Consider the following 13,334-nt stretch of genomic DNA (forward strand, 5'->3'; position numbering starts at 1 on the left):
AACACATCGACTCTGGAAGTGGATGGACTACAGCAGCAGAAAACAACAATGCATTCAATGGCTACTTCATTTCCTTCGAGCGATAATAAGCTACAAATTATTCCGAATTCAGAAGAATGAGGGGTGACCTCATTGAAACCTATTGAATGCTGAAAGGCCTTGATAGAGTGGATATGGAGAGGATGTTTCCTGAAATGGAAGAGTCTGACCAGAGGGCACAGCCTCAAAATACAGGGGCATCCTTTTAGAATGGAGATGAGGAGGAATTTCTTTAGCCAGAGGATCGTGAATCTGCAGAATTCTTTGCCACAGGCAGTTGTGGAGGCCAAGTCTTTATGTATATTTAAGGCAGAGATTAATAGATTCTTGATTGGTCAGGGCATGAAGGGATACAGGGAGGAGGCAGGAGATTGGGGCTGAGGGGAAAATTGGATCAACCATGGTGAAATGGTGAAGTAGACTCCATAGGCCAATGGCCTAATTCTGCTCCCATATCTTATTGTCTTACAATGTTAGTGCTCCTCTATCTTATAGTCTTATAGTGTTAGTGCCCCTATATCTTATGGTCTTATGGATGAATAACTGGTTCTCAAAGTGGTTACTAGGTAGTAATTTCATGAAGGTGTCAGAAATGACCATAACAGTAAGAACAAACACAATTACTCTCCGTGACTAAAAGCAATGATTCACCTCACTTACTCTTTCATTCCACATATGTATCCAGAGTTCAGCTGTGAGCCTGAACTGAAGCCCAGATCAGTGCATTTTCCACTGTCACTAGTTCTGCTTACAAGTAGAAGCCTTTCAGGTGTGGTTCAGGCTCACATAGCAAAGTCATCATAAAGCCAAAGCATTAGTTGGACAGGCTAACTTCCTAATACAGGAATCATTTGCAATTGTGAATAAAACACCAGCACTGTAATGAAGGTGGAGATACCTGGAAGGACAGGGACCTAGCCGACAGACTTTAAGCAGTTGTGGGGGGTGGACCTGGAGTCTGCACAGACTTTCATCTTCCCTTTCCTTCGTCTGTTTATTCAGACAAATCACTATTGCCTCTTGAATGCCTAGATGCAAATCAAAACATCAAACACTTTAGTAAAGACAGCACCATGAATTCGACCTTTTAGTGACAAGAGTACATGAGTCTGCCCAGGATGACGATCAGTAATCTTCTATCCAAACTTTCTTTCACATGTTTTAAGTAATCATTCTTTGAAAGCTACAATACATTTTCAGTATGACACTCTGTAAGAAATATTTTCACCTGATGATCTCAACCTGCAATTTTCTATTATCTATTTGTGTTCCTTGTTAAATAGCTAAGCCTAAGTAATAACTCGTGTTAAGGTTGTGGCTCAGTTTTAGCTTTTCTAGTGCTTTTTGGAATTTGTGGGGATGGATTTGGGGACAGAGAGGGGACTTAAGGCATCAGGTTAGGGTTTTAAGATCAACGTGGCAGAATTAGAGAGCAGGCCAAAGTCTTAAAGTCTTCACTCCATGTTCAATGTGGATGTGGCCATCTCTGGACAGGACTGGGATGTCTGGCCGACAGACCAGCAAGGTCAAAGAGCTGGTGACTTCACCAGGATCAACAAATTGTCGGCAGGTTCCAAAATAGGAGTTCTGTCCAGGAAGGAGGAATGAGGTCCATTGACCTCCTGGGTTCAGAATCGGTGAGACCAATGTCCAAGTCTGGAGCCTGAGGCCTGGTGCTCAGTGGCCAACATGTCCTGGGATTGATGCTGTGGAAAAGCCAGATGTTGAGGCACGTTGGCCGGAGCTCCAGTTATGTGAATCTTTGTGTCCACTGTAGCAGTGGAAGGCCCAATATCTACGTGTCCACATTAGATTCGGAGTCTGCTGGAGGTTGGAGGCCAAAGTAGACAGACTATCTTGGGGTTTGAGCACTGTGTATATGCATGGGTGGGAGTGAGGAATGGGGCTTGTTGTACTCTTGCTATTTTGTTGCATATTGTTTTCTGTTTCTTGTGCTCTGTGTTGTTCTACTGAGCATTGTGGGCGTGCTATGTTGGTGCCAGAATGTGTGGTGACACTTTCGGGCTGCCCCCAGTACACCCAAGGATGTGTTGGTTGTTAACGTAAATGACACTGTATGTTTTAACGTACACGTGATAAATAAACTTGAATATTGAATCTTAAACCTTGAATATGCTGGGACTTTGAGCAGCACCACTCTGCTGGAATTGAATTTCGAACTCCCACACCCCAAGCTAAAATAGCATCATGCTAACCTCTACGCCACCGTGTCACCAAAATGAGTTGCAAAGAGTCCTTGAAAGTGAGTTTGAAGGTCATAGAATCAGTTCGGAGTAATGGTGAATGAAGCTAACTATGTCAGTTCAGGAGTCCGATGACAGAAGAGTAATAACTATTCTTAGACTCGGTGGTGTGGGCCAACCTACAACTTCACATATATGTACTCAATGGTGACGAGGGCTTCACCTGTGCTGGACTGGGCTGTTTCCATACCAGGCTGATATGCAGCCAGTTGAGACATTCTTCACTCTGCACCCTATTGAAGTTTATCAAAGTTTTTGGTGATATGCCAACCTACAAAAGTAGAGGTGCTCTCATGCCTTCTTTGTGATGACAAGGACAAGGCTACATCTGTTTGCTTGGAGGAGAGAAAGCTAAGGGAGGACTGATAAAGATGTACAAAATTAAAAAGGATGTAGGGTGGGATTATGAGAAACATTTTTCCTTAGCAAAGGCTTCTGTGAGTACAGGGAATAGACTTAAGTAAACAGCAGGAATTTAGAGGGGATTTGAAGAGAAATCTTTTGCCTGTATATGGTTGGAATTGGGAATGCATTGACTGAGAGTTGGGGCAGGGTACAGTTGGTAGCAGAGATTTTCACAGCATTGAAATATCTGGACGGACACTTCAAAAGCAATGACACAGAAGGCTGAGGGTCAAATGGTAGAAAGAGGGATAAGTATATATAGTTATGTGACGATTGGTACAGATACGCTGGACCGAAGGTTCTGTTTCTGCGCTGTTTAACGATGATTCTATGACTGCTTTTTAACAAAAACTAGAGTTTAAATGTAAATGATGCAGAAATTAAGCAAATTTTTTTTGATGTCATAGAAGCAGGAACTGGCCATTCGAGTCTCTGAGCCTTCTCTATAGTTCAATATTATGGTGGTAGGTCATCCATCTCAATACCCATATTCCTGTCCACTCCCCATATGCCTGAATGATTTTGGTGCACAGAAGCCTATCCACTTCTTCAAGTACATTTAGCCTCCACAGTTTTCCGTATGGTGAGTCCGTGCCAGGAGCATGTAACTACAGGGGGTGTTTATAACATACAGATTGAGGGTTTAACTTTTAGAATGTATGTAGCCCCAGGATAATGACAACCCCCAGCACATTTTTAGGTGCTTACTGATGACTTATGTTAAGTGGTCCAAGTGAATAACCTTGTGCTGCAGTGAGGTAAAGACTAATAAATGTGCGAGTGTGAAATTATCCTCCAAATTATGTCTAAATAACATTAAGTACAGGGCAATAGAGTTACACGCCGACATGTACATAAGTATACTCCAGAGATAAAAAGTTTTACTTTTATTGTGAAATAAATGAATTTCATTTAGACATATTTACATTATAAAGTTAAAGAGCTGATTCCACTAACAGATGGCAATCTAAAATTCCTCTGCCCAATCATGCTGCTATAATTGTACAGGGCCTTTGTGAGTTGCTTTGATCATTCAGTCAATTCTTATTTAATCCAAAAATCAATGACAGATATTGAAAGATCTGGTCTTAATAAGTAATCTTGCATCTTGACCTTTGTCAAAATCTCGTACACCGAGGTACAGAATGAACCATTCTCAAATTAGGTAGTCACTAACTTGTCACTAGTCACTAGTTCTGTAGGGTAGAAGTTGCCTTATTTAAAACAAGGTTACCCATTGTTATATCATTATTATTTTGTTGTTCCCCTCAGACCTTTTCCCTAACAACCAAATTCATTATTGTACATGATGCCAGACTAAAGGTCCTGCATTTACCAGTGTTCGCACTGTGGCTCTTTATGAATGGGGCCCTACGGGAGGTTGTTTCCACTTTCTTACTCCATCCAGTGTCAGATAAATCCCTGACTATGGGCACCAGTGTCTCATAAATCATTGCACTATTCTCTGTCACATGCTGTTAGAAATTCTTAACACCAGGGATTTGATATGTTTTAAGCTGTTTTAGCTATTCAATGTTTTGATCTCATTTATTTCAGAATAATTGAGCATGTTTTAGGGGGCAGAGCAAGTCCTTAACAGATACCGTGAGAAATGATACATATACCGACCATCTCCTGCTCACCTGCGGCTAGAGTACTTTTTAAAATAATTATATCTTTCCTTGCAGTCTTTTTGCAACTGTGGTTCTGAACTATTGTGATTGACCTTTGCCTGTTAGCATTGTCCTTGCAGGGGTCCGAACCTTGGTTTCCACGGGATAAATTTATCAAATCTACTGCTAGGGCTTCTGAAATATAAAACAAATGCTGGAGATACTCAGTAAGTCAGACCTCATCTCCTAAGGGAAATGTAGGTGACTCAAGTTTCATACAGAAAACACAGGCTTGGCCACTTTCACACTGGAGTAATGTACACACCTCTACTGACTTACTTTTGTCTTTGCCTGCTGAGTATCCCCAGATCATTCAGAATTCCAATAGCTGCTGTTCTTTGGGTGTCAGTCCTTTCTGGGCTTCCCCAATTCATGCCTGTTTGATTGAAGTCACCCAAACACACTCTCTTGCATAAGCAGCCTTCACCCTGACTTTGAAGTCTGAGTTTTGAATTCAGACCAGGGCAATTTTTCATGTAGCTTACATCCTCCCTGGGGGTCACAAATTTCTCAGCTGAACCTGACACTTCTGACAATGCCAACACCACCCTTTCCTGTTTTTCCCCTGTGCTCTACACACATTCCTATCTCTGCGTTTAGCCATCTTTCTGATAGTTCCTGCCCATTGTAGATTCCTATTGTCACAACTGTGTTCTGTTCTGTCACATTAATTCTTACACATCTAGCAGGCTTATCTTGGCCAAATGTCAAGACAACACTTTGCCAAATGTCAATTCCATTGTTCCTTGATCAGAATCTTGACAGAGAGCTGGGGGGAGACTGATGGGAGCAGCAGTTGTCCAGGAAGACACATGCTGCTTTTTGTGGGTGGGTAATCTTTCATGTCCCTAGGCAAACATCAATGTCAACTACCCTTGGCTGGGAGAGTAGGGTCTGGTTCCCCAACCTGCAGTTCACCATCAGAGATCCCGCTGAAATCCCGAGACTTTGCTGCTGTGATATGACGGGAAAGTAACAGCTGAAAGGAAATGGAGCAGCAGCTGTCTGACTTGCTGAGTTTCCCTGGTATTTTATATAATTTGCTCTAGTTTTCCAGTATCTGCAGAATTGCTTGTGTACATGAACAGCAACCTAAGGTAGTGAGGCTTTAAGAAGATCTTGTCTTTCTTTGAACTATTTATATCACAGAATTGCTCAGTTATAGAGCTGAAATCATCCATTCTGAGAAAGGTCTAACAGTATTTAAGTTTCCAGTGTAAACATTGTACCTGTGGAGATGGTCAAGATCACAGGCACATGACCTTTGTGCAGAAAGACCACAAACATCTGTGTTCTTCACAACAGAAACTATAATTGTTTAGGCGAAGTAGTGAAATTGAAGTGAATTGAAACCCCAAGTGAGTAAACTGTGGCTTCTGAATTCTGCACTCTGGAGGTCAGAGCTTGCTTACTCAGTTTCAATGCTTGCCTCTGGAGACACTGCCAGTACAAGCTTGCATAGCAATGTTTTTGTGCTATTGCCACGTCCCAAAGGAGACCAATAATTGGAATGAGTGAGTTGCCACATGAGGATAGTTCAGCTGCTGGAATTTAGAACAGTGAGAGGGGACTTAATTGAAACATGCAAGATTCTGAGGCTTTTGGACAAGGACAGAATGCTTACTCTTAAAGGAGGATTAAGAGAATTGAGAAATTGGGACCACTGTTTAAAAATAAATGCTTGCCCATTTAACAGGGATGAGGCAAAAGCAATCTTCCCCCCTCGGAAGGCCTTGAGTCTTTGGAACTCTCTTTCTCAAAGGGTTGTGGAAGCAGTTCTCTGAACACTTTTAAGACAGAAATTATGTTTTTAAGTTGTACAGCATTGATAGGGGCCTTATGGGTCACCATGTTCATCGCTAGTGTTTTGTACATCTAGACAAAACTTATTTGCCTGCATTAGGCCCGTATCCTACTATGCCTTGCCTATTCAAATGCCTGACCAAGTGCATCTTTAACATTGTCCCAGAGGAAGTTTACTAGACTAATTCAATCCTCTGGCAGTGTACTTCAGATTATCAATAACTCTCTGTGCAAATAAACTTTCCCCTTAAGCCTTTCCTCTCACCTTAAACCTGTGCCCATTCATTTTGATACTCATGTCATGCAAAAATGTCTCTTACTAACTATGCCTCTTGTAAATGTTACATGCCTCCATCAAGTCACCTCTCCCATCTCTTTAGCCCCACAGAAAAGTAGTCAGCCTAGGCAATCTCTCTTCACAATTAACGTGTACCAATTAGAACAACATTCTGGTTAATCTCTACATAATTGCATCCTTCCCATTGTATCATGGCAAATTCTTGACAGAAGGTGAATGGTTACTGCTGGTGGCATTGAAGTTATAGTCAGGTCAGTCATGAACTTATAAAATAATGGAACAGGCTTCAAGAGGTGAGGCCCATCTCTGCTCCTAAACGCTTAAGTGGAAAACGATTAGGAATTCCATGAATTTTGAATGAGTGAAAATTGTATGTAGCAGAAGCAGGTGTACTGGGTAAGAATGCCAAATTAATTATTGCTTCTTGGTTAGGAAAGAGCTCCAAATTAAATGCTGATATTACATTGTGCATTTACGTTTTTGGAATAATTTAAAATTCTCTGGAAAAGGTATTACATGTTGATTTCAGATAAATCTACAGTGATAAAAGAATGTCTTTTACAAATTCCTCAAGTAAGTTAAGTACAGTGGTTTGCATAAGATATTCTTTTACACAAAGCCTCTACACATACAATGCTGTTAGAGTTTGGTGGTTCACTCTGTGGGACTGTATAGGCCACCTGTCTTACATCTATGCTTCAACTTCAACTGAATCTGATGAGCTGGCCGTGCTAGGCACTCATTTACAGGAAACAAATGGCACGCTACATGCTTGGGCACAAGCATACAGCGAACAGAGAGCAGGGGACAGTTGAGGCCTGAAGGTCAGGGTCTTGTGATCGATATATCCTGGGGTCAAGGCCCAAAGGTCAAATTCCCATGATTGGTGAGTCAGAGGGCGAAGGTCCAGGGCCAAGCACTGGAGGCTTGGTGGTGACCTGTGTGGTGGGAAAGGGGCTTGTTTGGTTGTTGCTGCTGCTTGTGTTATTCTGCTGAACTTTGTGGGCTTGCAATGTCGGCACTGGAATGTGTGGTGACACCTGAGGGCTACTCTCAGCACGTTCTTAATTATGTTGGTGGCTAACGCAAACGATGCATTTCACTATATGCCTCGATGTAAATGTGATAAATAAATCTAAATCTAAACATCTTATACTGGGGAAAATTAAAATCATTAAAAAATTAAAATAAATCATAGGCCAATGAAGTCGAGGACATAGGGGCTGACAAACATCCAGCAGCACATGAGGATGGATAGCTTGACCTTGTTTAGTTAAGCTGGGTAGAGTGGGGTTAACTCGTGGTTTCTTACCTCCTGCACATGACTTGGAGCACTCTGTGAAGCCCTGATATTCCCAGGCATACAGCTCTTCCCAACCCTGCCGGTTGGCATACATTAGATCAGTCTCTGCACCTTCATAATCTCCTGTTTCGCTGCTGCATGGCCCTGCGTAGCAGCCTTGCTCGGTTTGTGGTTTGGGACCTTCACATTCATCATCTGGCAAGTCTTCTACTGACTGTGAGAAGGGCAGCAGAACCTGGCATTTGACCTTTCGAAGCTGGGTACCAGGCCCGCATGTTGTGCTGCATGGAGACCAGGGTCCTGGAATAAAGCTGTGCATAGATGGCATTGAATGTGATGGTAGCCGCAGAAATAACCAAACCTCCACATATCTTTTATAGAACAATGAGGATTATAACTGCACTTTTCAAATAGCCAAATCTAAATTTAAACTTTCTTGTGTACAGAGGTTACATATTAGATCGATAGAGTTGAAAAGCACAAAATGGGTTTCTTCAGCCCAACTCGCCCATGCTGACCGTAATGCCTACTATTCTAAACCCATGTGCCTGTATTAGACCCTTAACCCTCCACTTCATTCTTATCCAAGTATCTACCCAAATATCTTTTAAACTTTGCAACTTCATCTACCTCCACTAATTTCTCTGGCCGCTTGTTCCAGATAACAGCTAACTACTTTATTGTTCCTCAGGATCTTCTTTAAATTTCTTCCCTCTTTCCCTTAACTTGTGCCACCTAGTGTTAGGCCATCATACCTGAAGAAAAGGACTCAGGCCATTTACTCCAACCTTGGCTGTCACATCGATAAGTTCACTCCTCAGCCTCCTAGGTTCCATTGATGATAAATCCAGACTATCCAATCTCTCAGATGTCAAAGTTCAAAGGAAATTTATTATCAAAGTACGTATGTGTTATCATACACTACCTTGGTATTCATTTTCCTGCAGAAATTTACAGGAAAAAAAAATATGATAGAATTTTATGAAAGATTATACATATACAGACAAAGACTGACGGCACCATCTCCTTAAAGGTAAAGCCTTGCATTCCGGGCAACTCTCTTCTGCACTATTTCTAAAGACACCACATCTTTCCTGTAGTGTGGAGACCTGAGATGTGCACCAAGTGTGGCCAATGTTCTTTTACAGTCACAATATAACATCCCAGATTTTATACTTAACGTCTCAGTAGGCATACATACCGATTGCCTTCCACACTACCCTATCCACATGTGTTGTCATTTTCAGCAAGCTATGAATTCACAGCCCAAGCCCTCCTGAATCCCTGCTATTTTACTGTAGACATCCTGTTGGCATCTGACATCCCAAAATGTATTACCTCACACTTGTCTGGATTAAGATCCATCTGCCACAACTCTGTCCAACTTTCAAAATGATCTACGTCCCTCTACAACCCTCTTTGCTATCTACTATACCAATTTTTGTGGCATCAGTAAATCTTGTAATCAATTCATTTACATTCTCAAGTTATTTATATACATGAGAACAACAAGAGTTCAAGCCATTTATTGCCAAGCCAATTTTAGATATAGCTTGCCAATACTCCTTGAATCATATGCCCTAACTTTCTTGACCAATTTTCCTTCTTGACCTATCTTCCATGTGGGACTTTGTCGCTAGCCTTTGTAAAGCATTTGTAAACCATGTTTATCCTCCTGCTTTCATCAACGGTCTCATTTACTTCCTCAAAAAAATTCAAGCAGGTTTATGATACGTGTCCCCTGCACAAATCCATACAGACTCCTCTTTATCTATTCCTGGCTTTTCAAGTGAATTAAGATCCAATCTTTTTTTTTTACCCCCTTGGAATTTTTTTCCAATAATCTCCTGACTATCGATGTAAGGCTCACTGTCATGTAGTTTCCCAGCTTATCCTTATTGCCCTTTTTGAATAAGAGAACATTGGGTATCCTCTAATCTTCTGGTACCTCAACTGTGGATAATGACCATGCTCTCCATAGCATCCTGGAATTGATCATCAGAAGATCAGCATTCTTCTCTCTGAATTTTCCATCCTTCTCGCTGGTGGAAACCAATGAGAAATATTCATTTAGGATCCTGCCCATATTCCCTGCCTTCACACACACAGCTTGCCCATTTGGTCCCTGAGGTGACCTAATCTTTCTCTAGCTATCCTCTTGCCCCTAATTATTTATAAAATGTTTGAGGATTCTCCTTAATCCTCTCACCAAGGCCATTTCATAACAGCTTTTAGACCTCTAAACCTCTTTTTAGTTCTCTCATACATCCCCTATAAAAACCAAAGCACTCACTCAAAAGCAACCTGCTTCCCTCTTTTTACTGATCAAGCTTAAATTCCCTTCACAAATCAGGGTTCTATCACTTCAACATCTTTGCATCATACTTTTAAAGGGACATGCTGTTCTTATTGTGCCATTAAATACTCCCTGCTTATATTGTTTTTCGCCTGAAGTTACTCCCAATCTACTTTGCCATGTCTTGCCTTATACTGTTGAAAAAGATCCTCCCCCAATTTAAGACCTTAACTGTGGACCAGCTTATCTCATTCCACGTCTACCATTAAACTTACTGAACTATAGTTGCATAGAATAGATAGTACAGCACAATACAGGTCCTTCAACTCAGTGGCAGTGTTAGCTGTGAGGAGGATGCTAAGAGGATGCAGGGTGACTTGGATAGGTTACGTGAGTGGGCAAATCCATGGCAGATGCAATTTAATGTGGATAAATGTGAGGTTATCCACTTTGGTGGCAAAAACAGGAAAACAGATTATTATCTGAATGGTGGCCGATTAGGAAAAGGGGAGGTGCAACGAGACCTGGGTGTCATTATACACCAGTCATTGAAAGTGGGCATGCAGGTACAGCAGGCAGTGAAAAAGGCGAATGGTATGCTGATATCCATAGCAAGAGGATTAGAGTACAGGAGCAGGAAGGTACTACTGCAGTTGTACAAGGCCTTGGTGAGACCACACCTGGAGTATTGTGTGCAGTTTTGGTCCCCTAATCTGAGGAAAGATATTCTTGCCATAGAGGGAGTACAAAGAAGGTTCACCAGATTGATTCCTGGGATGGAAGGACTTTTGTATGATGAAAGGCTGGATCGACTAGGCTTATACTCGCTGGAATTTAGAAGATTGAGGGGGGATCTTATTGAAACGTGTAAAATTCTAAAGGGATTGGACAGGTAAATTGTTCCCGATGTTGGGGAAGTCCAGAACGAGGGGTCACAGTTTAAGGATAAAGGGGAAGCCTTTTAGGACTGAGATTAGGAAAAACTTCTTCACACAGAGAGTGGTGAATCTGTGGAATTCTCTGTCACAGGAAACAGTTGAGGCCAGTTCATTGGCTATATTTAAGAGGGAGTTAGATATGGCCCTTGTGGCTAAAGGGATCAAGGGTATGGAGAGAAGGCAGGTACAGGGTTCTGAGTTGGATGATCAGCCATGATCATACTGAATGCCAGTGCAGGCTCGAAGGGCTGAATGGCCTACTCCTGCACCTATTTTCTATGCTTCTATGTCTCTATGATATTTTGCTGAACTCTATAAACTTACTCCAAGATCAACCTAACCCTTCCCTCCTACATAACCCACAACTCTCCATTTTTCTTACATCCATGTGCCCATCTAAGAGCCTCTTAATTGTCCCTAATGTATCACCACCCCTGGCAGGACACTCCAGGCACATACCCCTTTGTGTAATAAAAAAAACTACCTCTGACATATCGCTTAAACTTTCTTTCACTCACTTAAACAGATGTTGTCTGGTACTAGCCACTGTGGCCCCGGGAAAAAGGCACTAGCTGTCCACTCTGCCTGTGCCTTTCATAAAATTATACAGCATTGTCAAGTCTTTAATGTCATCCAGAAGAGAAAAGCCCTAGTTTACTCAACCTTTCCTCCAAAGCTCAGGACTCACACCACCAAGTACAGGAACAGTTATTACCCCTCATTCATCAGGCTTTTGAACTGAAGGGGATAACTTCACTCAACTTTACTCGTCTCACCACTGAAATGTTCCCACAACCTATGGACTCACATTCAAGGACTCTTCATCTCATGTTCTCAATTTTTATTTCTTATTTATTATTATTCTTTCTTTCTGTATGTTGACAGTTTGTTTTCTTTTGCACACTGTTGAATACCCAAGTTGGAGTGGTCTTTCATTGATTTTATTATGGTTATTATTATATTAGGGATTAATTGAGTATGGTGTTGGCACATGGCCAAGTGGTTAAGGCATTGGTCTAGTGATCTGAAGGTCGCTAGTTCGAGGCTCAGCTGAGGCAACGTGTTGTGTCCTTGATCAAGGCACTTAACCACACATTGCTCTGCAACGACACCGGTGCCAAGCTGTATCGGCCCTAGTGTCCTTCCCTTGGACAATATTGGTGGCGTGGAGAGGGGAGACTTGCAGCATGGGCAACCACCAGTCTTGCATATAACCTTGCCCAGGCCTGCACCCTGGAAACCTTCCAAGGTGCAAATCCATGGACTCAAGAGACTAATGGATGCCTATATATAAATGAGTATGCCTGCAAGAAAATGAATCTCAGATATATGTACTTTGATAATAAATTTACTCTGAACATTGAACTTTAAAACATATTCTCTAATCCAGGCAGCATCCTGGAAAATCTCCTCTGCGCCCTCTCTAAAGTTTCCACATCCTTCCTTTAATGAGAAGTGAACTCAATACTCCAGTGTACTCTAACTAGAGCATTACCCAGAGCTGCAAAATTACCTTGTGGCTCTTGAATTCAATGCCCCGACTAATGAGGACAATCACAACATACAACTTTAATGATCCTGTCAACTTGAGCAGCAATCTTGAGGGATCTATGGCTTGGAATTCAGAATCCCTCTGTTCCTCCTCACCACTAAGAATCCTGCCATTAACTTCGTACTTAACCTTCAAGTTTGATCTTCTAGATTGTATCACTTCACACTTCTCCAGATTGAATTCCATCTGTCATTTCTCTGCCTAGCTCAGTATCTTCTCTATGTCACTTTTTAGCCTATAGCCTTCCACACTACCCAAATACTAACAATCTTTGTGTCATCTTCAGACTTACTAACACAAGTCTTCCTCATCATTTATAAACTCACTAACAGAAGGGGTCCCCGATCTGATCCCTGCAGAACACCACTACTCATTGACCTCCAGGCAGAATATTCTGCATCTGCTACCACCCTCTGCCTTCTGAGAGGAAACCAATTCCAATTCCACGGAGCCATGTCTCCAAGGATCCCATGCCTCTTGGCTTCCTGGATCAGTATACCATGGGGAACCTTGTTTAGTGCCTTACTAAAATCCATATACATCACATCTACCGCTCTACATTCATCACTTTCCTTTAATACTTCCTTCAGTGAGAAGACAAAGACCACCAATTTCCCAGCAATGTCTTCCTTTGCTTCCTGTAGTAATCTAGGGTATATCCAGTCCAATTCCGGGAACCTCTCCAGCCTAATGTTTTTTTTGAAGCTTCAATACTGCCTCTTCCTTAACCTTGACATGCTCGAGCAATTTAGCCGCACATTCT

The 13,334-nt window shown here is 41.8% G+C and overlaps 1 protein-coding gene across 2 annotated transcripts in view; it reads right to left on the minus strand.

The window, feature by feature from the left end:
• The window catches only part of LOC140197774 (ADAMTS-like protein 1), a 568,572-nt gene that overhangs the window by 101,219 nt on the left and 454,019 nt on the right, over positions 1–13,334 (minus strand). For both annotated transcript variants that reach the window (XM_072258217.1, XM_072258218.1), the window contains 2 exons: positions 7,795–8,096; positions 938–1,067 (listed from right to left, as the gene is read on the minus strand). In XM_072258217.1, coding sequence (XP_072114318.1) covers positions 938–1,067; positions 7,795–8,096 — 432 coding nt within the window. The remainder of the gene's footprint in view (positions 1–937; positions 1,068–7,794; positions 8,097–13,334) is intronic.

This window comes from Mobula birostris, chromosome 5 (genome assembly GCF_030028105.1).
Source record: "Mobula birostris isolate sMobBir1 chromosome 5, sMobBir1.hap1, whole genome shotgun sequence".
Taxonomy (NCBI): domain Eukaryota; kingdom Metazoa; phylum Chordata; class Chondrichthyes; order Myliobatiformes; family Myliobatidae; genus Mobula; species Mobula birostris.